This window comes from Saccopteryx bilineata, chromosome 8 (assembly GCF_036850765.1).
Source record: "Saccopteryx bilineata isolate mSacBil1 chromosome 8, mSacBil1_pri_phased_curated, whole genome shotgun sequence".
Taxonomy (NCBI): domain Eukaryota; kingdom Metazoa; phylum Chordata; class Mammalia; order Chiroptera; family Emballonuridae; genus Saccopteryx; species Saccopteryx bilineata.
Window position 1 is genome coordinate 7439171 of NC_089497.1, and position 24886 is coordinate 7464056.

General features: G+C 51.3%; 1 protein-coding gene across 1 annotated transcript; it reads right to left on the minus strand.

Annotated features, from left to right (window-relative positions):
* Window positions 1–4137: 4137 nt before the first annotated feature.
* On the minus strand, window positions 4138–24703 carry SIAH2 (siah E3 ubiquitin protein ligase 2). Its single transcript, XM_066241304.1, has 2 exons — window positions 23995–24703; window positions 4138–5738 (listed from the first exon to the last, which is right to left on the minus strand). Exons 1-2 carry the CDS (start codon window positions 24415–24417, stop codon window positions 5181–5183), a joined length of 981 nt encoding a protein of 326 aa, XP_066097401.1. The 5' UTR covers window positions 24418–24703; the 3' UTR covers window positions 4138–5180.
* Between the last annotated feature and the right edge of the window lie 183 nt (window positions 24704–24886).

The window sequence follows — 24886 nt, forward strand, 5'->3', positions numbered from 1 at the left end:
GATTAAATGGGTTAGTACAGACAGAGCACTTTGCACCAATAGGTGCCCAACAAATGGTACCTGCTGTTATCTTGGTGGCCTTCGTAAGCTGATCTCCTCTTGTGATCCCGTTCCCTGCAGTTCAAAGGAACCTTGACCCATGCCCTCTGCAAGCATCAGCAAACACAGAGCTGAGTCTGCCTTTGATCTAGCTAAATGTCAGGCAACATGATGATCTAAGTAATGTCAGGGCTCAGGGCATTCAGGCCAGCATCTCTGCCCGTGCCTAGAGCAACGGGAGAGAAACCCTTTGTTTCTTTCTTCCCACCTCCAAGTATCAGGTTTTCACCCAGCTCTGTTCCCTGCACACCTGGAGCAAATTCCCCAGTGAGTGCTGGTAGAAAAAAATACTCTTAAATTGTTGGCTTTGGACCCTGGCTGATTGGCTCAGTGGTAGTGTCGGCCCAGTGTGTGGGTTTGATTCCTGGTCAGGGCACAAAGGAGAAGCACCCATCTGCTTCTCCACCCTTCCCCCTCTCCCCTTTTCGCTATATCTCTCTTTCTTCTCCTCCTGCAGCCATGGCTCGATTGGTTCGAGTAAGTTGGCCCCTGGTGCTGAGGATGGCTCCATGGCCTTGCCTCAGGCACTAAGATAGTTTGGTTGCTGAATAATGGTGCATTAGCCCAGACAGGCAGAGCATCGCCTGGTAAGGGGCTTGCAGGGCAGGAGTCTGTCTCTGCCTTCTTGCCTCTCAATAATAATAATAATAATAATAATTGTTGGCTTCGATGCTATTATCAGACTAATGGTAGTTAATTTATTCAACCAGGCATTAATTAAGTGCCCAAGTACCAGGGATACAGAGACAAACCCAAACAGCATTAAGAGCTCCTTCCCATTTCAGAAGAGCCTTCTGCCTGCCTGTGTGCAGCATGGATGGGAGCGGGGCAGGGGGGAGGCCACCAGTCGGGAGTGCTGCCGGCCGCCCGGCCCAGCGGTGGCCGGGGCAGGAGGGAGACCAGCAGTCGGGAGTGCTGCCGGCAGCCCGGGCCCAGCGGGGGCCGGGGAGCTGGGGACTCGATGGAGTCGAGACTGGGAGGGAGCAACTCTCCTTCATTCACCTTGAGGATCATAAAATGTCAGCTTGTAGTTTTAATAGTTTCTTATATTTTTGTTCCCTTTACTCATTACAGAAGAACCCATGTCATCATCACCAAAAAGTCTAATCAACTGTGTGCTTTGGGACCAGTGGTTTTCCCTCTGAAGGTCTTATTAATTCATAAGTGCATTCATTCATTCATTCATTCATTCATTTATTCATTCATTCTTCGTTCTGTAAAATGATGGTACGGTGGCCGGTGTTGGTGTCGACAGGGTCTAACCTCTTCCCCTGTCCTGTCCTTTAGGAACTCCCAAGACAAATGAAAAAGTATTCACAAATATATACAAACATTTCAGCTTCAAACTAGTAGCAAGAAGCAGGAGGTTTAACAACAAAGAGAGCTAGATTTCCTATCCCTTAAGAACTCTTGACGCCTGTCCTCCAGGCCAGCACGGGTCACTGAAATGATCATCTTAACGTCAAACACAGGCTGCACGAGCCAGGGAGGGTCAAGGCCAGGCCTCTCCAGCCAGAACTGCAAAGCAAACCTGGTCTCGATGCCCAGTCACCATGCCTGGCTCGGAACGGTGGGACTCGGAGAGGCCGCTGCGGAGAGGACTCACCTGCTGACACACGCTAGGTCGCAGTGATCCCAGACCCACCTCGTCCGAGAAAGGATTTACATAGCTTCACTTTTTAAACAGCTTGACTGCCTTGCAGATATTAATACTAGAGTAAAAAAAAAAAAAGAATTAGAAAATAAACCTTCAAATGTGGTTAGAAAATTTGGGACCAGAGTGGTCAACTGATAAACTGGAACGTCACACTGCTTGCTGCCTACCTCGCAAGTCCCCCAAACCTGAAGTTAGGGACAAGGAAGATTCCCTCGGGGTGCTATTGTGAGGGACTCGCATCCTCCTGCTGCTAAGACAGAGACGCACAGCCCGGGCCTCCGTTTGAATCCGGTGGTGGAGTTTCAGGCTCTATTGGGTGAGGTTAGCAGCTCAGGGACCCCGCCTCCGTTTTCCCCTCACTTGCCCTGGACAGTTCCCTGTGGGGACTCCACCCTCTTACTCTGTAAAATCATCAGGACTCAGGGAGACCAAGACCAGTTCTTCATCACAGAAAGGTTGGGAACACCTGATTTCAAAGCTGGCTAGTTTAAAAAAATTTTTTTTATTGTTTAAATATAGAACAATTCAAATACCAATGTAACATACATACATCCTGGTTCCAGCCAGCCAGAATTAATGACTGTTTTTTCCCAAGGTATTCTGAGAATATTTTTCCTTAGAATGGCTCAGGCATCATAAGGCACACACTGATTTCTACACAACTAGAATGTAGAATTAGGGCAGGAAGAAAAAAAAATTGTTTTTAAAAATAGATGGTATGTGCCTGACCAGGCGGTGGCGCAGTGGATAGAGCATTGGACTGGGATGCAGAGGACCCAGGTTCGAAACCCAGAGGCCGTTGGCTTGAGCACGGGGTCATCTGGCTTGAAGATGGGATTACTGGCTCGAGCCCAAAGGTTGTAGGCTTGAGCAAGGGGTCACTTGCTATGCTATATAGACCACCCCGCCAAGGCACATATGAGAAAGCAATCAATGAACAACTAAGGTGCCACAACAAAGACTTGATGCTTCTCATCTCTCCCCTTTCCTGTCTGTCTGTCCCCATCTGTCACTCCGAGTCTGTCTCTGTGTCACACGCACACACAAAAAAATGGTAGGTAAGTGGACCATGTGATGAGTTTGACAAATGTCCATGTTGTTTTAAACTGCAGTTGAGATTGGAACTATATAAAAACACATTTAGTTTACATGATCCTTTTTTTGCTGTTTTCACTTCCTCCTAAAACAGGTAATATATGACCTGGGTTTGTGTGTGTGTGTGTGTTTTCTGGCAGAAAGTGCTTAGTTTAAAAAAAAAAGTAAGAGTAGATGCTAAGTTTACAGATTTCCAAGTGACAGAGATTTAAGGGAGCTAAATAACTTTGGGAAGTAAGAGTTCAGAGTTTTGTTGCCTAAAACGTTATTTTCCTTTGCTAAGTTAGAACCATGTTTGAATCTGGAGTCAGGAGCCTGAAGGCCAGAATTGCCGCAGCCCGGACACTGTGAGGTTGCTGGCCCGTGACGGCCTCTTGGGGCTAAAGAGCAAACCTTTATGCTTCGGAATAACTTGATTCCACTTGTGATTCTCGCTTTGCCCTCTGGTACCTGGTTGACCAATCTGGTCCTCGCTTCCCCTTCACATATAACAAGAACGTTAGATATGCCCATGAGGCGGTGACCGACGGCCGTTTATGCACAGAACACGTGGCCCGGGGCCACGCCGGCACTGGACAGCTACACCTGGTCAGCTCCTGCTCCTGACGGTCAAGACCCACCTGCTGCTGGACCCTACTTTCACCCCCACGGTCCTTCTAGATACTGGCTTGAAATGTGACTGACGTGGCGACCAGAGCTGTCATTTCTTCTCATTTACCGGAGACGTTTTAAGCACCTTCTTTTGTTCAGGGCTCCACTTTTCACTTTTATCTGAAGACTATCCTGGAAGATAAGTTACTTTGGCCATTCCTGAACTGCCCAGTCTATCCCGGCTAACAACTCAACCTTGCGTCTCCACCCTAAGGAACAAAAACCACTCCAGTGCCACTGGGCCAATAAGGTGAGCAGTCCTCAACCCTCGCTGGGCACGCAGGGCTGACATTCTGAATTCTTCTGAGAGTTTAGGGTTGGGATGAGAGCGCCGGTCACCCTGGCTCTACCCTGCTACATGAGCTCCAGGCACAGTGCTTCCTTCCGATTCCGTAAAGCTTGAGATACCCTGTTTGCACAAATGCTGGCACTCAGACACGTGACAGCTCCAAGGGAGGCCTGTAACCCCAACGACAGCCCACGGTGTGGAGCAGCGAGCCCCGCGCCCTGACCGCAGACAGATGACCGTTCCCTCCTGTGGGAGCAGCCCCAAGCTCGAGGCAGAGGGGCGTGTCGCTGCACCCGCACATGGGGGGAAGTGCCCAACAAACACCCAGTATTCAGTCTGGAACATGAAGTACAACATTCGTTTTTGGAAAATATTTATTAAAAAACTAAAGTGAATGTGGCAAAAAAAAAAAAAAAAAAGAAGAAAAAAACCAAACACATTCCTTTAAATAGCAGGTATATGACACTTGGTTGTAAAGCTTTTCCAACTCTGCTGATCTCGTCCTTCCTGCCTGCCACCCCGCCAGGGAGGGCCTCCGAGGGGGGCTCGTGTAAACAGGGCGTCTGGGCCACTGGGGAGCAACACCCAGGTCCGTGGGAACTGCCAGGGGCCGTGCGACTCGCCTTCCTGGGCAGTCCAACACAGAAACACGGGAGACACCAAATCTTAGGAGTGAGCTCCTGGGGCGGGGGGGTGGGGCGGTAGGTTTACTTTTAACTTGGGGGTGGGTGGCTGGGGGGGTGAAGCTATGGGAGGACAAACAGGAGCAGTAGAGGGGCGATCTTAAAGCACCTTTAAAATCTGGGTCCTTTCCCCACAAGCTAACCCAGTGATTCTGAAACTGGACTGTTGACAAAACAATGACCCGAGGAGAGTGTTCAATTCCCAGGCTCTCCCAACCGGCCCGTTGAAGACGAGTGGTCCGGGGGACCCTCTGCATGTTGGTTAGCCTTCCAGTTTGAGAAACACTGTTGAAAATGCATTAAAAACAATCCCGACCCCCTAAACGCAAGATGAAGGGAATCATCTGACTGTCACTGTGCTTTCGGCCAATTTGGAGGGACCGACAGAGGGTGGGGGGTGGGACAGGAAGAAGCCTCCGATTCCCTGACAGACTGGTCTCCCGGAGCCCTGCGCCACCTATCAAGGGCTGTTCAGGAAGTGATATTTAATAATCAAGTTACAGAACAGCCCCCGAAGGACCAGCAGGCCCACAGCATTCATCCCCGTGCGATGAATCCTGCTGGGCCAACGCCAGATGGGAGGCTGTTCAAACAGAACACGGGGTCCCGGGGGGGGGGGCCTGACTGGCCAAGACGCAGCGAATACAACATCTGTAAAAACCTTTACTGACCGTGGAGCACAGCGCACAAAGGGTTTTGCGGTGCCTCACGGACAACACGTTGAAATGGTCACGTTGATTCCCAGGTTCCCATTGTCTGCAAAAAGGTGTGCTATGGCCGTGTCAAAGACCAGGCAGTCGCTGTTCATGATGGCCGCGGCCACGCCGTCGTGGATGGAGCGCGGCGTGGCCTCCCAGGTCAGCCTCCGCCGGTTCCCGTTCAGCTCCAGCCTGTAGGCGAAGTTCTCGGCCTGCTTGCGGGTGCCGATGAGCAGGACGATGGCGAAGAACTGCTGGTGGCCCTCGTACTTCTCCTGCTTCTCCAGCACCAGCATGAAGTGGTGGCCGAAGCAGGACTGCATCATCACCCAGTCGACGGCGCCCGGCAGGTTGATGTCCGTGGCCAGGAAGACGATGTCCTCTCCCTGGAGGGTGGTGATGCTCTTGTGGGCGTGCATGAGGTGGGACATCACGGCCTCCAGGGAGCCCTGCCACTTGCAGGAGGCGCCAGGGCACGGGCAGGAGTAGGGGCGGTACTCACAGACGTCCTCGTGCTCGGGCTTCTCGGTGTGGTGCAGGGTCAGGGAGCAGCCCGTGGTGGCGTACTGTGAGGACAGAAAGAGACATGCTGAGCCCACGGGCCTTCTCGAAAGCACCGCTGCTGCCAGCCTCTCGGGGCACTCACCCGCTCAGGTCTCCCGGGCTTAAACGGCAGTCTTAGCTCAACTACCTTGGCTGGGGCGGGGGGGAGGGGGCAGCTGCGTGTAGAAGAGTGAAAGTCTCAGTTCCCACTCACTCTCAGGACGAGGATGGTCACGCTCCAAGCTGGGGCGGAGCCTGCAGCAGGAGCCTGTGCACTCCAAACTCCCCGTTCCAACGTCACCAACACGGGCACCAAAGCGTGCTTCGTGTAAGCACCTCAAACAAAACCTCTGAGCCAGGCCTAGGAAAGCTGGTCTGCCTCCTTACTGAAGAAAGTTTTAAAGAATTTAAAATTGCTCAGAGGTGGGACTGGACAAGGAATATGTTAGCTCCAGACTAGTTTCCACCCTAAAGAAAAATCTGAAAATAGTATAATTCTCTCTCTCTCTCTCTTTTTTTTTTTGTCTTCTCCCCTTCTTCCTGGCTGACACTGGGGTCTGGCAGGTGGGGGGCAGGCTGTGGGGAAGGCTGCCCCTTGGCTCTCTGCTCTTGCCTGCTGGAGTGACAGGCTTGGGGCACAAGGCGGCTGGGGACCACTCCCGTGACAGGAACATCACCTCAGCTCCTCGGCTTTTTCAAGCTCCCCCTAAGGGCTCTGCACACACCTCCTGGGTGGAAGGAAGTCCCATCCAGGAGCTGCTAACGAACCTGGAGACTGCTGGTCCCTGCGGCTCCAGCCGGGGAGGTCAGAGGGAGAAGGGCCTCGTACCTCCCGCAAAGCCCTGTGACCTGTCCCCAGACCCCTCTTCAAGTCCAACCGCACAGGGCCAGCTGCGCCCGGTCCTCTGGACGGGCCCAGGAGGAAGGGGGACTCAAGCGGGCCCTGCAGCCGGCGCTTGTCCTACACAAGCTTCCCGACGTGGTTGGTCTGCCCGTAAAATCCGGCCGTCCTGGGGTACCAGCCAAGCCGCTTTCTCCTCTGCACTGAGGATGGCATGCCTGGGGGGGTAAATCACAGCTGTCAGGGGAAGAGCCCACACCGAAAGGAACCAGATGCTTGCTCCCGACCTTCACGGGGATGACCGTGTTCACTCCTAGCTCACAGAGGGAGAGTCAGCCCACAAGCAGAAACCTGCCCAGAGCACTACACTGTTGTCTCGTCAGGGACGAGAAAACCTGCATCAACGTTTGGGTAGCATGCAGGTGAATGGTCTGGCTGACCCCCTTTCTGAGTCACAAAGGTGCCTCACGGGGCTGGGGCCAGGCCACTTTTCTGGGATGAGGTGTTCAGCTGCTAAACAAAACAAAAACTAACAAAATCCGACAGCTGTCTTTGCTTCTGCCGACCCTGCCTTAGGGAACCAGCCCTTATACACTTTAAGTAGGTCACATTCTAATTTTTACAGCTGAGTTTATCATTAGCATCCAGCAGAGGCTGAGCACCTTTTCCATACAAGACCCCAAGCAGGCAGGCAGGCGCTGAGCAGAGGCAAAGAGCCGGCCAGCTCCCTCCTCCCTAATAAGGAAGAAGAGTGGCTTAAAGAAACAAACCCAGCCCAGCCCTCCCCCACACCTAACGTGGGTAATGATCATCCTCAACAGAAAGTGGCGGAGATTTCACTCTTGTTGACTCTGCCTAGAGGATCTGCTTATTCATCGTTTTAACCATGGACTAATTTTAAAAGCACGGGTGTAAAAAATTTAATGCGAAGGAGAAACAGGTTTACTTAGCCATCTAGAGTCACATTTCTCGTTCCTAACAGGTATAAGGCCCGAATAAACAAACTCATCTTAACTGTGTTTTAAATCTAGGGAGCAGCTGGGAGCAGAGAGCCTTTCTCCTGATGCTCTGTGCGTGAAGGGCGGGGCACTTCTGCCCTGAGTGTGCAACACACACACACACACACACACAGTAAAAGTAGCAACAGTTGACCCAGGCCTGGCGATTCTCTGGCTGAAACAAGCCCTCAACGAAACAGCTGCCCAGGGGCACTTCCAGGAACCAGATAAACTTGGGCAACGAGGGTACAGAAGACGCTCTGCGGGTCTTCCCCGACTGGAAGCCCCGAACCACCCATGTCATGTCCACCACCTCGGTGTGCAACAGATATTTATCACCTTGCACTCGTAGGAATATCCATATTCTGAGTTACCTGGTATGCCTTACAAGTCACCCACTCTTCCTTCAACCCAAATACAGGAAACGGGGTCCCTCCCCAAATTATGCAAATAGAAAGGCATTGTTTAGCATTTGTGTGGAAAATGACCTTAAGGGAAAAAAATCTTGCTACAGCCTCCATTCGCTTAGCTATTGATATTTTTCTTTTTGTATTTTTCTGAAGTGAGAAGCAGGGAGGCAGAGAGACAGACTTCTGCATGCAACTGACAGGGATCCACCCGGCAAGTCCACCAGGGGGCGATGCTCTGCCCATCTGGAGAGTTGTTCCATTGCAACTGGGCCCATTCTAGCGCCTGAGGAGGAGGCCAGGGAGCCATCCTCAGCCCCTGGCCAACTTTGCTCCAATGGAGCCTTGGCTGCGGGAGGGGAAGAGAGAGATAGAGAGGAAGGAGAGGGGGAGGGGTGGAGAAGCAGATGGGCGCTTCTCCTGTGTGCCCTGGCCAGGAATCAAACCTGGGACTTCTACACGCCTAGCTGACGCTCTACCACTGAGCCAACCGGCCAGGGCTAACTGAACTATTTTTAGTGTTAGGTGCTTAATCTTTTTCTAAATAAGCTGAACTTGAATGCCGTATCTATTCCTTATCTTTCCATCACGGGTGAGGGTGTGTCTTTAGAACCACCGGGCCACGTTTATGACAACTGCATTAGAGGTGAGTTTAAAAAGAAAAGATCTAAACTTTAAACATGCACGCACTCAAACACACATACACATATGAGTGCATTCACACTTCACCCTTCTAACAGTCTCAGCATTGTCCTGGAATGACATCCAGAACACAGTAGTGTTAGGAGTTCCCGTCCAGGGGATGGGTGTGGGGGGGAGGGCTTCAGGGTCTGTGACCATTCCCCCCACACAGAGACTGTATGGAAAACTGCCTCAGTGGTGCCTCTGAGCAACAAACCCGAACTGCCCTGGCCCTTGGGGTAGAGCTCTCCCGACCAGCTCCAGGGGTTCTCAAGTTTGAACAGCTCTTCTAGATCCCGCCCTGTGATGTTTCCTGTTGGGAGGGGCCTGCCACACTAAAGAACTCAAATACAGGAGAAATGAAGAGACAACCATGCAGAGGAAGACTGGGGATGGGCGAGGAGGGAGGGCTAAGTAATGCTTCCTTGGGGACAAAAGGTCTGTGGATGGAGTAGTTCCCTCGGGCTCAGGTGCAGGACGAGCGAAGCAAAGCTGACGGAGAAAGCAAGGACTTGGCTCCTTAGTTTATGCTCACGGTGGAGAAGACCGCTCTGCGCACTGTGGGCCGTCCAGGGCGTCCCGGCCTCTGCACACTAGAGGCCAGTAGCAACTCACCCCCCTTCCCCCTCCTGCCAGTGAGGACAACCAGGAAAGTCACAGGCATGGTCCAATGTCTCCTGTGGGGGCAAAATCGCCCCAGATTTCAACGGATGACAGAACCGGGCTGGGCAACCGCGATTATAGCTGTGAGGAGGGGCCCCGCGGGGAGGCCTGTCCGGCTGGTCACTGCCCTGCCTTGCCCCCAGGCCCCGCCCCCAGGCCCCGCCCAGGACAGCCAGGAGTGCCAGCCCCACACACAGGTAGGCCCTGGTCGTTAGCAAAGCGTGGAGGTGGGCCAGGGAGCGGGCGCTGCCCGTGCTAGACGGACTCATCAAGGCGATGGGGTCACCCGTGGCCACATCAGGGCGGAGCCCTGTGTCCGCGCCACCTCTCTGGTTCTCTTTGGCTACCCGGGACAGCTTGGGAGTCAAACAAAGAATATTTTGAGAAAAAGAAACTAATTTACATTTGCCTTGATTCCCCAGCCGCCAACCCAACAGACACAAAAACCAGGGTGGAGAGAGACACTGCTTTTAGAAGCAGGTTCTCAAATTAGCTCCTTTCTTGGTCTGCAGCGGAGAAAAACAGCCCTGAGGGCCTCTCCCTCGGGACGGGGCAGCGCACCTCACAAATAAGGAACCGGTAATTAGGCCCTCCCAGCCTCTCCGCCTCTGGCCAGAGGTTTCACCTTCCGCACTCTGGCTAGAGCTTGCCCCTCCGACGAGAAGGGTTCAAAGGACGCCGGCTTTCATCGGTCCTGACGCCTGGTTCTTAGATGCCTGCTTTGGTGCCCGGGAAGCTTGGGGCTGGTGCGCAGAGGGCTGCCTGCGGGTGCTGGGAAGGGCCCAGCTGTAAACCAGATTTCTCCACGGGGAATGTCTGCTGCTGAGGTGGGAATAAGCCTAAGTAAACCTCTGTGGGGGTGGGGGGTGGGGAGACAAGGCCACACACAGAAGCCCAAAGCTAAAGAAGAATGTCCTATGTGGGGAGGAGGATGGCCCAGCAGAATGAGAAAGAAATGTTGAAACAGTATTTCTGACTTCTCTTGAGAAACTTTTTGCATTACAATGTCTCAAAAGTCTTGTGCAAACGTTCTGCCAAGAAAGGCAAGGTGCCCATTGTTACGTCTTTGCAGAAGTCAGAAGACAGAGCTAATCCTTTTCCTGGGCTCAGGGTCTGAAGGTTGTATTTGTTGGAATTTAGGCAGGGTTTGGGCACAGAAGCCCCTTTACATAAAAACAGGACCCTGTACATCAGAAATATAGTCAAACACTGGACACCTGCTATTTATTCAGTAAACACAGTCGCCTTCTATTTGTTTGTGGAAGACAGAATAATAACCCTTCTTAGCCAGGTGCTAGTTGAATGAAGGTCACAGATTCTGTGACTGGTTTAGAACAGTTCACCTATTTAATTAAATGCAAGTCCATGAAATTCAAGAATGATTTGCTGAACTCCACCCAACAGTTGACTATGGGGCGGCCCTAGGAACCGGGAGCATGGGGCAGACGCCTGTCCCTCCTGGGCACGAGGCCATCTGCTCCGCCTATTTCCCTCCTCGGAAACAGTGACATTGATCAGCAGAATATCTGCCAGCGCAAGTGAGAATGCCTCAAGGAAAACGAAGTAAACAGTCCATATTTTGTTGTTGATGCTCATAAACTTTTGAATTCAATCCAAGAGACGACCTTGGAATAAGCAAAAGCCAACCAATCCTTCCTTCCACCTAAGGAAGCTGTGAGGGTCACAACACGCACCGTGACAGCTAAGGCAACGGGATGTGTGCCCCGAAGTGGGAGACACAGGACCTGAAAAGAGCTGAAATTTGCATGTGGTGGGTTAGATAACAGAACCCACCGCATGTCCAATTTTTTGATTTTGATAACTGTACTCTACTTACATAAGTTTTTTGTTTGTTTGTTTTTTAGTGAAGTGAGAGGTAGGGAGGCAGAGACAGACTCCCTCATGCGCCTGACTGAGATCCACCCGGCATGCCCACTACAGGGTGATGCTCTGCCCATCTGGGGCCACTGCTTCGTTGCTTGGAAACTGAGCCATTTCAGTGCCTAAGGTGGAGGCCGTGGAGCCATCCTCAGAGCCCAGGGCCAACTTGCTCCACCCATTTGAGCCATGGCAGTGGGAGAGGAAGAGAGAGAGAGAGAGAGGAGGAAGAAGAAGGGGAAGGGAGGAGAAACAGATGGTCGCTTCTCCTGTGTGCCCTGATGGGGAATCGAACCGGGGACATCCGCAGGCCCTGCTGACACTCTACTTACTGCTGAGCCAACCAGCCAGAGCCCATAAGAAAATGTTTTTAGGAGAAATACAGTGAGGTATTTAGGAGCAAAGGGGCAGGAACGCCTGCATTTTTCATTCAAATGGTTCAAAAATACTGTATATGTGTTTGAACAGAGTGAGCACAAATGAAAAAGCAAATGAGGCAAAAAAGGGAACAATTGGTGAATCTGGCAAAAAGGTATATGGGGATTTTTTTGTGCTGTTATTGCAAGTGATGTGTAAGTCTAGAATCATGTCAGAATAAAAATATTAAAGAATCCAGGGATAGAATTAGCATATTTATTCTTTATTGGGCTAGAGATTCCTTTTGCAGAATTTGATTGAATGAATTAAGTTTTATCACAATAGTTTTTTCCTTTCTTTTTTTTTTTTCAGAAAGAGAAAGACGGGAAGGAAGAGAGATGAGAAGCATCAGCTTGTAGTTGTGTCACTTGTATTGATCGCTTCTCATAGGTGTCTTGACGGGGGTGGGGAGGGGGCTCAAGCTGAGCCAGTAACCCCTTGCTCAAGCCAGCGACCTTGGGATCATGCTGACGATCCCACACTCAAGCCAGCAACCCTGCACTCACGCTGGTGAACTTGCGCTCAAGCCAGTGACCTTAAGTTTTGAACCTGGAACCTCAGTGTCCCAGGTTGATGCTCTATCCATTGCGACACCACTGGTCAGGCCATTATATTGTTTGTTGTTTTTTTAAAGAAAAATAGTTTTCAACTACATTTATTTTTATATATTTACACACACACACACACACACACACATATATATATATACCAATATACATATATGTACATATATATATGTATGTGAATATGTATATTTACACACACAACTAAGGTTTTCTTTTACTAGAGGCTTTTTGGGACTCATTTGAGTGAACCAATTAAAGTTTCACAATGAAGACATCAATGGTTATAATAAACAATACTTTTTTACTTCTTTGACACCATGGAAGCCAAAGCCTTCTCCTTGCTCCTCTGATTCTTGTAAAGGCTTGGGGGCACCTGACAAGCCTGTGGCCCCGGAGTACAGTTTCCAGCCAACAACCCCTGTAGTGCAAGGTCCAGGGTTTCCAGTTCCCGACCACATCTGAAAAAGGAGCTCCAGGAATGAAACTTACCCCCCACCCCCCAAGTCCCTGTAGCACTGGGGCAGTGGACTCAGAAATGGAATCGGTTATCAGCATTGCACAGGAAGGAGCAATTCCTGGTAGTGTAACTTCTGCAGGATCAGCAGATAGCCAGGGGACTATACTGGCTGTGGTGTCTAGATTCTCAACATTCTTTAGACTTGGTCGAATGAGAGCTGTAGCTAAACCTAGTATATAGGATAGACTCAACTCATGGTTAAACTTACAATTCAACCTACTGTGAAACTGTAAATTTTATCACCTTTTTAAAGGACATCTAGCATTTCAAGCTAGCTTCTTTATAACTAAAAATGTTTCTCTGTCCCCAGAATATCACTGGGTGATCGCAGGCTGTTTTGCAGTTAACGTATAGGCCTATTAATTTTGTTCATTGATTTACTGATTTATTGCGTGCTTCCCACCCACCCACTATTTGCTGGTAAATGAATGTGAGGTTTACTGCCAAGAGATAATTGCTCTCCACCATGTTGATTTCGCTTTAATTAAAAACCTTACTGTGAAAAAATTAAAAAAAAATTTTCAATAGACCTTGATTGAGCTCATGTCAAGATTTATTCAGGACTTGTCACTAAAGGTTTGTTTCTGTAATTTTTGACAAAAGGCAGTTCACATATTTTATTTACATAAACGACTCCAGGTGGGAGTGTTTATAGCTTTTCGTAAACTTTACATACACAGGAAACAAAGGTGCTGTAGTCCTTTTGAGGGCTGCGAGGTCCTCTTGCTCAGAGTGTTTACAACCAGTGGCGGAGTCGCTATAATTGGAACTCACCTACCCCGTGTCCCCTGTGACCTTGAGCTGAGCCTCCCATGTCACCTCTGAGTGCATCTACAACACTCTCCATGACTCATCTCTTGACTAGTATTAACAACGGAGGAGTTCAGACATGGGCAACAGGAGAAAGTGAAATTTCTTCTTGTGAATTAATTATAATACTCAACCTGCATCTTGCTAGCATCCTTCCTGTAAGAGTCTGTCGGGCAAATGAGTTGTAAAATCTGTATTTTCTGGTTTTTTCTTTTTTTCTTTTTTTTTTTTTTTTACAGAGGCAGAGATAGACAGGGACAGACAGACAGGAACGGAAAGGGATGAGAAGCATCAATCATCAGTTTCTCGTTGCGCATTGCGACTTCTCAGTTGTTCATTGATTGCTTTCTCACATGTGCCCTGACCGTGGGCCTTCAGCAGACCGAGTAACCCCCTGCTGGAGCCAGCGACCTTGGATCCAAGCTGGTGAGCTCTTTGCTCAAGCCAGATGAGCCCGCGCTCAAGCTGGCAACCTTGGGGTCTCGAACCTGGGTCCTCCGTATCCCAGTCCGACGCTCTATCCACTGCGCCACCACCTGGTCAGGCTGTATTTTCTGGTTTTGTTCACTCTTTTTGTTAAAGATGGTGCTGCCCATTGCCCAGGTGATAATATTAATGCCCTTCTTGCTTGGGATGGGCTTGGTTATGCTAATGTGTGCTGGAGGAGGGGGTTGTCCCGGGAGGAAAAAGTTTTAAAAAGGAGGAGCTAGGAGGCCATTTTAGAGAGACCGCGTTGTTCAGGGGAGAGAGAAAGGCCAGGTGCAGGAGAGGAGGCAGCCAACATGGAGGCAAAGAGGTTGGAGCCTTTGATTCTAGGAAAACTCGGATGAGTCAGTGGCTTTGGGAGCCCTGAATGGAAAGGGAAGTGTTTCCTGCTGTGTGTATTTACTCGCTTGCTGGGTGCATTTACTCGCTTGCCAGGTGCGAGCTAAGATGAAAGGAAAATGGACCACCAGCTTTTGGCTCAATTGTTTCTTTACAATCGATTCGAATCAAACCTGAACTTGCGTTGGCCAGGCGGCTTTGACGGTGCCCGTGAATACCGGCCCTACAGAGTCTTAGCAAGTTTTCACTTAAATCAAATGGTCAATTCCTCCCCTGCACTACGAGATAGTGCGAAGGGAGACTCACCAACCAACAGCACAGGGATGTTTCACAGGTAATGACTGGAGAAGGCAGTGTCACTCGGAGCCAGAACCGTCCAACAATGAAGAGACTGAGAAAACACTGACATTTAACTTTACAAACTACCTATTTAAATTCTAATTAAAATCTTAGGCTCAACGAGTCCTCCTTTTGCCTGAGAAAGTTGACAAACCCCACTGCTGCAGAAGGCTTTCTTACTAGAGGTATCTTGGTGGAAACACTACCCAGTAATCTGAGAACATCCTGCTTTTCTGGGAATGGGGGAGTGCATTTAACCTTACAAAGACTCCCTGGGCTGGCAGGGGTTTATTTTTAATCTTCAAAACTTTAAACAAAAGTTGACTTTTGACCAAGTGTGGTTCTCATCTGACCAGAGCCGGAGTTAGCAGGCACTCACACACCGTCTCGGAGAACCAGTTTTGTAAGGTCCCCTCAGGGTGTAGGGCCCAGCAAACAAAAGCACCTTAAAGTAAGCGCTGGTCCAAGGCTTGCTGCCATATCACCCACTCTTTCCAACACACCCTCACTCTTCTGTGCCAGGCTTTATCATCTGCAGTATCACCTGAACGCTCTGGAGAGCCTGTCAATCAGGGCTACAGCCCCAACAACCTTTATTTCTTGCCTAGAGCAAGCGCACTCACCAGGAAGACCTCAGGGGTAGGGTCGCCAGACTCAGCGAGTGAAAAGATAGGACGCACAGGATGTCCCAGGCGATGTTTGGGTTATACTTACACCAGAAAATTATATGTTCATCTGAAATTCAAACTGACCTGGGAATCCTGTATTTTGCCTGGCAACCCTAATAAAGAAGGCCCTTCTGGTACCATGGCCACCCCTCCGAGAGCCACCGGGGGAGTCTGGGATAGAGAGCGACTGCTGTTCCTGGGCAGGGTGATGGGCGGCCCCGAAGGCTGGAGGCTGGCACCGGCTGTGGGACGTGTGAGTGGCAGGCCCAGGCTGGAGGTCCTGCTCCCCACACTTACAAGCTGTGTGTAACTTTGGGAAAACCTCTTAGAGGGGGACACTAACTGTGCCCTGCTTCCTTTAAAAGTAGTTAGGAGGGGGCCCTGGCCAGTTGGCTCAGTGGTAGAGCGTCGGCCTGGTGTGCAGGAGTCCTGGGTTTGATTCCCGGCCAGGGCACACAGGAGAAGCGCCTATCTGCTTCTCCACCCCTCCCCCTCTCCTTCCTCTCGGTCTCTCTTTTCCCCTCCCCTCCCCTCCCCTCCCGAGGCTCCATTGGAGCAAAAGTTTGCCCAGGCGCTGAGGATGGCTCTGTGGCCTCTGCCTCAGGCGCTAGAATGGCCCTGGTTGCAACAGAGCAACGCCCCAGATGGGCAGAGCATCGCCCCCTGGTGGGCATGCCGGGTGGATCCCAGCCGGGCGCATGCGGGAGTCTGACTGCCTCCCTGTTTCCAACTTCAGAAAAATACAAAAAAAAAGTAGTTAGGAGGGTAACAGGAGATAGTACACCTAGTTTAGATGAGGTAAAGCAATGTTCTCTATTGGCAACAGCACCAGCCTCCCCACAGAACCTCATCAGACTTCCACCTCCTCTTCTTTGTGGGCAGGCTGGCACTCATCTTTCAAAATGCAGCCCGGACTCCACCACGGCAGCGGGAGGGTCCGGGTTGCTCGGCTCCCACCACTGCAGAAAGGCCGCTGCTCCGCCAGGCTCCGTGTCACAGGACCAGGTGGGAGGAGAAGCAACGGCTGGCCAGGCTCATGGGCTGTTAGGAGGGGAGGGTCTGGGACTGCGGGGGCCGCCAGGGTGGGTATGACGAAAAGGTAGTGGGCAATCAGGACTTACCTCTGGCCCTGAAGGTGTATCAAAGAGACAAAGCGGGCAGCAGCATGAAGAAAAACAAAAGGATAACACCCAGTGTTGGGGAGAAACAGGCACGCCATTGCAAACGATTCCAAGTGAGAAAGTAATTTGGCTCTGCTGTCAAAAGCTGTCTCTCTCTCTCTCTCTCTTTTGTGACGGAGACAAAGAGAGGGATAGACGAACAGGAACGGAGAGAGATGAGAAGCATCAATTCTTCGTGTGGCTCCTTAGTTGTTCATTGGTTGCTTTCTCATATTTGCCTTGCCCAGGGGGCTACAGCAGAGCGAGTGACCCCTTGCTCAAGCCAGCAACCTTGGGCTGAAGCTGGTGAGCCTTGCTCAAACCAGATGAGCCTGCACTCAAGCTGGTGACCTCGGGGTTTCGATCCTCTGTCCTCCACGTCCCAGTCCGACGCTCTATCCACTGCGCCACCGCCTGGCCAGGCTGCTGTCAAAAGCTTTTAATTGCTGCATATGTCCTTTGGCCCTACCATTCAACTTCTAGGAATTTACCATATCTCCTCATGTATAAAATGTACCTTTTTTTAAAAAAAATTGGAGTCTAAAAACCAGGTGCATCTTATACAGTGGTTATAGATTTTTTATTTGCATTTTCCACTTTTTCACATGGATGGGGAGTTATATGAATTTTATAATAAACTTGAGTTCAACAACTTTGTGTAAAACATTTTCTTTTCAAATTTCAGGCCCCCAAATTAAGGTGTGTCTTATACATGGGAGCATCTTATACATGGGGAAATACGGTATCATTAGGAAATAATTATTTTCTTATATACAAGGATTCAGTTATAGCAATGCATTTTTTTTTAAATCACGATAAGAAAACAATGACTTATATGACCACAGACAAAAGCTTCACTAAGTAACTTTGGCACTACTATAAAATGGTGATACCATGTAGCCATCAAACATGACCTTAAAGACTGTTGATGTGGAGAAGTAGCCATGATGTGTTGGCTGTAAAAATGGGTCAGGAAGTAGTGTGGATTCTCCATCTTACCTGCTTTTTTTTTAAATTGAGAGCAGGGGAGGCAGAGAGACAGACTCCCACATGTGCTTGGCCCAACATGGGATCCACTGGGCAAGTCCCCTTCCCCCTATGGAGTGATGCTCTGCCCATCTGGGGTGGTTGCTTGGTAACCGAGCTATTTTTAGCATCTGAGGTAGAGGCTCCAAGGAGCCATCCTCAGGGTCCAGGGACAACTCACTGGAGCCAATTAAGCCATGGCTGCTGGGGCCGGGCGGGGGAGGAGAGTAGGGGGGGGTGAAAGGGTGGAGAAGCAGATGGGCGCTTCTCCTGTGTGCCCTGACCAGGAATCAAACCCAGGACATCCACATGCCAGGCTGACACTCTACTGCTAAGCCAACTGGCCACAGTGCTTTTTTGGTATTGTTTTTTAAACAAAAGATTCCATTGATGTCAAGGTAAGCTGGCAAGGACCTACGCACACTGGCACAGTGGTTATTTCTAGGGGGATTATACTTTTATATTACTTTCTATGTTCTACATTTCAAAATAATGGTCACTCTTAACAACCTATTTTATAATGTGTAAAAAAAAAATACACACGTTAAAAAATGCTGCTTAATCTAACCAGGCTTTCCCTTTGAAAAGCATTAAAGAAAAGAAAAAAAAGTCTCATCACTGAAAAACCAAGGCCAACGTCCCCAGCTCTGTGAGAACCCGCCATGTTGGGTGTGGGGAAGAGAAGCCCGGCGGGAGACCCTGGTGGAGAAAATAAAAACGGCTCCTTTTCTTCTTTTTTCAAAGTGCACGCCTGGACCTGACCCCAGACACTGGCCGTCGCCGCCTGTCACTGCGAATCGCGCACGTCTGTCACTGCGTTGCTCTGCGCTGGAGCTGCGCTAGGCACTGTGCACCAATTATTCCCAAGTTGGATTCTCACAACAACCCCATCATCACCCCATTTTACCGACAAGCCACTGAGGCTTGAGGAGAGGTCACCCACCGGTCGCAGCGGAATTTGGACCAGGAGGCGCAAGTAGGTAAGGCCTGACCTCACAACTAGCAGCCTGCGGGGAGGATTGACCCATAGACACCGCCCGCTGTGTTGGTTCCAGGTTTTCACGTAGGGCCCACGCCCACACAGGTCACGCCAGGTGAGTCTTCCATTCCCCTCTGTAGTGTCTGTGGCTGAAAACTTATCTCCTAGACACTACAGGGTCTAAAAATCATTCTGTAAAATCTCCACCCAGATGGACATAGAACGGCAGTTTCCCAGCTCGGAGGAAGCAGCAGAGGATGCCGGGGGCCTGGGTGACGCCCACGAAGTTCAGCTGGCGGAGGTTCGGTACCTCTCGGAAGTCTGAGGAAACGCACTCCGAGGTTCACTGCAAGGACACCCCGGAGCAGGAGAAGTGTGGAGCCTCCTCGTTTTCCGTCTCAGGCCGTCCTGTCCCGAGTGCGATCGCATCCTGACGCCCCGCGTCCAGTCACGCCCTGTGCCACTCGCCCGGGGGCCCGGGCTGCCGGAGGGGGGCTTCACGGGCCGGACCTGCAGTGCCTCCTGGTTCGCGCTCACTCTGGCTGGACCAGCGACCAACTGGACGTAACCACAGCCGGCTCCAGTTCCAGGCCACGGTGACCTGCGGACAATCTCTGGCCGAGGACACTGGGAATTGGCACTCAACTTCAGTGCTCCTATACAGCGTTCTAGTGAGGCTCGTTCTTCACGTTACACTGACATGCTGTCACTTTCCGTCTCGTGCTTTAAAGCCTGGAGCCCCACTGTCACTGTACGAGGACCCCAGTGTGAGCCGGCCTGGTCGGCTGCAGCCCGCAGAGAGGGCCAGCGACAGTTTCCACAGAAGTTATTTTGTCTTCGGGGGATTTCTGAGGTTAAGAAGAGATCTCTGACATGGTCTTGGCAAACTGCCTTAGCCCTTCCAACTTCCAGATCATCAGTCACCCTCACCCAGCAACACCCCGGTGCCAGCCATCTTCTCTCCGATACGGTGAAGCAGAAGCCCTCTGCTTCCCTTTTAATGTGACCTCAGAGCACCCAGCCACCAGCTCGGTATTATCTCCATTCTCTTCCGTGGGTGAGCAAACAGGTTCAGGGGAGCACACGACCGGACCAAGGTCACACGAAGCCAGGATGAGAACCCAGTTCTACCTCCCAGCAGGCGCTGTCCTCCCTGGTCCCGCGAACCAGGTTCTGTAAGAGGTCCTCGGCTTCATCCCTCAGCCCATCCCCTGCTCCTAAGGATGAACACAGGGTGCCGAGAAAGAAATGGGCCGGCACAGAGCCAGACCCAGCGCCGCTGGCTCAGCGTTCGGAGCTCCCGGTGGCCGGGATGGAACAACGTCTGGGCAAAATGAAGCTGCCATGGAAATAAGCTATGCCACCACACACTGCTCGGGGCTGTCCGAGCTCCAGAGTCCACGCAGATAAGGCTCAGTGAACGCTTTCCAGGAGAAAGCCAGACCAGGGCTTGCACACGGCCAGCTGGCATGTGGTCTGCAGACAGGGCTGGCTCGGCCTGCAAGGGCTGGCTTTAAATTTGAATTTGGGCATGTTTAAAAAAAAAATTGGGATTTTTAATACTAAACAAACTCCAGACTCTTTGGGCTTTTCTTTAAAAAATTCCAAAGGTCTGGCATGGCTGCACACACGACGCACCCCACCAACCACCGAGCGTAGTGAAAGCTGCCCACTGGAGGTGGCATGTGTGCCAGCTCCTGACCGTCCGTCCTGTCCCCAGGGCCCCCCCGCCCCCGCCGAGGCCATGGCTCTGCTGACTGTCTCTTGTTGTTGACAAGGTAGCCACTGGACTTGATGTGTCCACACTGGGAGCTTTTGACTTTCAACTGGGGTTATCTAACTTGCCTTTTTTTTTTTAAGGGACAAAAACAACACGCCACAGCCCATACACAGGAAAGACTTGCTGACTGAGGCTTTCCAGTTCAATAATTATTTAAAGATACACTACTAGAAACTTTTAGAGGAAATAAAGAAACAAAGTGGAAAGAAAATATATCATCGTGTTCAATGGGCTGGAGTGGTTTTAGCACTGCCCACAGTTGTGGAGAGAAAGCCTCCGCTGGTATTAAAATAAAATGTTGAGCAGGGGCACAGACGTGTCAACCTTCACTTCTCCTACAGCCGTGTGCCCGGAGGGGCGGGTCTGAGATATGGGGAACAGGATGTCCAAGCTTCTCAGGCGCGGAACAAGCCATAGAATGAACTAAAAATGCCTCACGTGGCACAGAGCCATACTCTGATAGAGATCCTTTTTTCAAGAGGAGACCTGAGCTAATAATGCATGGGGTGGGTGCCCTCTGTCAGAGATGCCGGCAGCATGCGGGCCCACACCTAAGTAAGGAAGCTATTTCGCAACACATTCTTTTTTTTGTGCCAACTGAAGCATGGACAGTGCAGAAATGTAATGGAATCCCCCAAAATATTAGGTTTGTAGGTTATTCCTCACCCCACCCCGATATTCCTACCCCATGCCCTGTAAAATCCCTGCCAATGAATTTATTGTAAGCGTGTGTGTTGTCTTTTCAGGATGTTCCCAAGCAGAGGCCCATTGGGTGAGCTCATCCAACCAGATGGTTTTGTGACTGGTGTCATCCTTGAGTTATGATCTGGAGCCTTGGAAACAAACTCATTTCAGAATCCCTCCCTAGAGAGCAGTACAAAGGAGGGGTGGGGGGGGGGGGGGCGCCGGTTCATGGGCTGGCCCACTCACTGGCTGTGTGATCTTGACAAGTCACTGAACACTTAACCTCTCGATAAGCACGAGTTTTTCGCATCTGAAAAAAGGGCAAACTAATAAAAGCTGACCCATACAAAGCAGCTGGCACACGAGAAGCATTCCACAGAACCTCTCTTCATTTCATGGAATGCTAGACGCTACGGGGCCTTGGAAGTTGGGCAGTCCAATCCACTAAAGAACACGAGGGAATCAGGGCCCCACGATGTGCTCCCAGACAAACCATGGCAGCTCCAGGCAGCTCGTGAGACCTGGGCTCTGGACTTCACTCAACATTGGTTTTCTCATATCAGCCAGCCCATGAGAGAGGTTCTAAGGGAGGGACAGTGACCAGGCCGTCCCTTTGATTTCTAGCAGCAAGCGCAGGCCAGAGGGCTGGGGACACAGACCTGTTTTGCTGACGTCTGGCATAGGCCTTACTACTCCCTGCTCTCACCCTCCGCAACCAGCAGCACATCTCGGCTGCTTGTTGGGCCTCTACACACATCCAAGTTCAGTTTCTCCACACGAACTGGCTGAGCTGCCCTGTCAACAGCTCGGATTGCTGGTTCACCGAAGTTGAGGCATGATACACATTACACATCTCACCCACGCGCACACACGTGTGAGTGCCAGCAAGATCGCTGTCTAAGCTTGGCCCCTGCTCTGGAGGGGAATGGTTGACCCTGTTTTTTTACAGCTTGCAAAATCAATGATGTATAGAGAAAGGCCGGGTACCCCTGATTCCAAAGAGAACTACTCTTCCAGAAAGATTTCACTAGCCTGTTAGACATTAGAAAGAACATATACTTCAACAGGAACCAGAATCCTAGGTCCCGGAAGTGAAACTTCACACCTCCTATAGATGTTACAGCAGTTTCTTTCACTTTCTCTTGGGAGCAAAACCATGATCTTATAAGACTGCTTTTTGAAAATAAATGAGGGAATACTGACTGGTGTCAAAGGCTCCTCTGTGAGCTGTAATTCACCTAGTGCCATTTCTTCCATTGGCCATTAAAGGTTTGGGGGAGAGTGAAGGGCTGAGAAGACGGCTCCTCAGAAATCCTGTGGCGCAACCCCCCCCCAAAACTCCAGCCCCCACAATAGATCTCCTCCAACATCAAAGAGCCACTCTTATGTCCACTATCACCAAGCCTTCTCTGCTCACTAGGCTACCTACCACCTTCTTCATGATCCTAAGAAAAGGACAGAAAGACATTGTCTATACCTTATGAGAAACAGCCATTGGGCTGGGTGAATTAGGGAGCATGATGATGGAGAGGCTGAAGGCAGAGTAATTTTTGAGGGTTGACAGAAAACCCACAGTCCAAACACGAATTCAAACCCTTATTTGAATATGCTATTTTAAACTTGATCGGTGGTAGGGCGCCGACCAAATTAAATCACTCATTTTACTGACTTGAGTCCCAGGCTTCAATTCTCGGCGGATTATTTTTAATTTAAAAATAAGCGCTTGTCCTATAAAAACAAGCAGCACCCAGGATAAACGCAAGACAGCTGGCGCGGCTCAAGAGGCAGGGCACCTACTTCTACAGAAACAACAACAGCAAAACTCAAAAGTATTAATGACACTACTTCCATTTCTAAGTTCAGAAAGTGGACTTGACCGCACAGCTCTGGGTTACGATGAAGTAACAGAGACAGGTACAGCTCTGACACCGCCCCTTAAGACTTTTAAGTGAGACATGTAGGCAAACTGCAGTGACAATATGGCCACACAATGCAAAACTATGCAGCCACTTAATATGCAGCGAAGGAGAACTATGTTTTAGCCATAAAAAAATATGTTGTGATAATACAAATTTAAAAGAGCAAGTTGCAGAAGCCATTTTGGGGGGCAAAAAAAGTTATGCCTATGTGTGCGTGTATATAAAACAGCTTGACACACTATGATTCTAAATTCAGCAACAAATGTATATATATATATATATATATATATATATATACGCAGTTAGATACACAATGACCACCCGACCTTAACAGTGGGAGAAGGTGGTGAGGGATCTTGGTCTTGCACTTGACTTTTCTTCTCTTAGTGATCTGTATTTCTTTTGCAAGAGCATTGATAACTTTTTAAACTAACTTTAAAAACACTGATGGACTTTAAAGAACTGTAACAGCTCCTGCTCTTCCTGTTAAATTCCTGATCAACTTTTGTATTCAACTCACTTAGCAAAAAAAATAATAAGACAAGTGTGTACACACACACACACACACACACACACACACACACACACTCGCTCTCCAGTGCAGAAGGGAAAGAGGCTGAGAGCCCCTCCACCCCTTGTTAGCTATGCTCCCAAGGGCTCCCACGTGTCGGGGGCAGCCATGGCAGGCGGGGTGCAGGAGGAATCCGTACCCATCCTGCCAAGCGGAGTGAGAGCTGGTGAAGGGTGAGTGTAGCTCGCCTATCTCCTCCCTCCTCAAACCCCCACAGACAGCTTCCCGGTCCAAGTTCTGCTCGTGCGGCCCGCACACCCGAGCACACAGCTGCGGAGCACACGGGCGCTGCAAGGAAGAGCTGTGATGTGTTCTAACAACGATCGCGTGCCAACTAGTCTGGGGTCAGTGCTGGGTCAACTGTCAGCCCACAGCTACTCCCGAAGTGGACAGGTGGGGTATGGGAGAGGGTGGACAAAGTGTAAATATTAAAACAAACAGTAATAATAACAGAGATGTCACCTGCCTCTCAGCGCCGGCGAGTGGGCTGGAGGGCACGGGAGTTCCGGGAGATCGCCACGCAGAGGTGCGCAGGTGGCACCAGGCTTACCTTGCAGGGAAACAGGACTGCCGAGGCCACCTTCTCCATAGCAAGGTTCCTGATACTGGGCGTCAGGGCGCCCCTGCACGTCGGGCAGCAGCTCAACTTCTGGCGGCATTGGTTACACACCAGGTGCCCGGCCTGGCACTGCAGGATGGGAGGCAGGACATAGTCAAAGCAGACCGGGCACTCGAACAGCGAGGTCAGCTCGTGGTGCTGCGGGGACACCGGGCCAGCCCCGCCGCCGCCGCCGCCGCCGGGGCCCGAGATCACCGCCGCGGCGGCGGGGACCGCGGACGAGCCGGGGCCCGCAGCCGAGATGGTGGCGGCGGCCGGGGGCGCAGCCGGGGACGGAGCGTGCTGGGGCTGCGGCGGCTGCTGCTTGCTGCAGGGTTTGTTAGCGCTGGGGCCGGTGGAGGACGGGCGGCTCATCGCGCTCCGAACCGACCATGGAACGGTGGGCGCCTGCCTACCGCCGGGTCGCCGGGGTCAAGGCGGTGAGCGCCCCCCCGGGCGGCGGGCTCCCGGTCAACGCCACCGCGCCAGCACGGGACAGGGCAACGGAGACGGCGGGCGCCGGGCAGACTCGGGGCCGGGCCGCGCTGACGATCGCCACGGCCGCCCGCGCGCCGGACCCCTCGCGCCCAGCCCCTGCGCCCCGCGGCGTCGCGGCCCCGACCCGAGCGCTGCGCACACCCCGGCACACGGCCTTTGGAGCGGCCGCTGACGTCAGCCCCGGGGGCGCGCGCGGACGTGACGCCTGGACACGTGTGCGGCCGCCCCGGCGCGCGGGGACTGGCAGAGCCACCCTGCGACGGGGCGCCGGCTCCGCCCGGCCCCAGCTGGCCGTGCAGGGGACCGCCTGGCGTGGCGCCTCCCGCTCGGACTGCGGCCGGCCCGC

Bases quoted from the DNA above. Each gene is read 5' to 3' on its own strand.
- SIAH2 (XM_066241304.1), bottom strand. From the start codon at position 24,417: ATGAGCCGCCCGTCCTCCACCGGCCCCAGCGCTAACAAACCCTGCAGC. The intron at 5,739-23,994 runs GTAAGCCTGGTG...CTGTCCTCACAG, and splicing joins CAGTCCTGTTTCCCTGCAAG to TACGCCACCACGGGCTGCTC.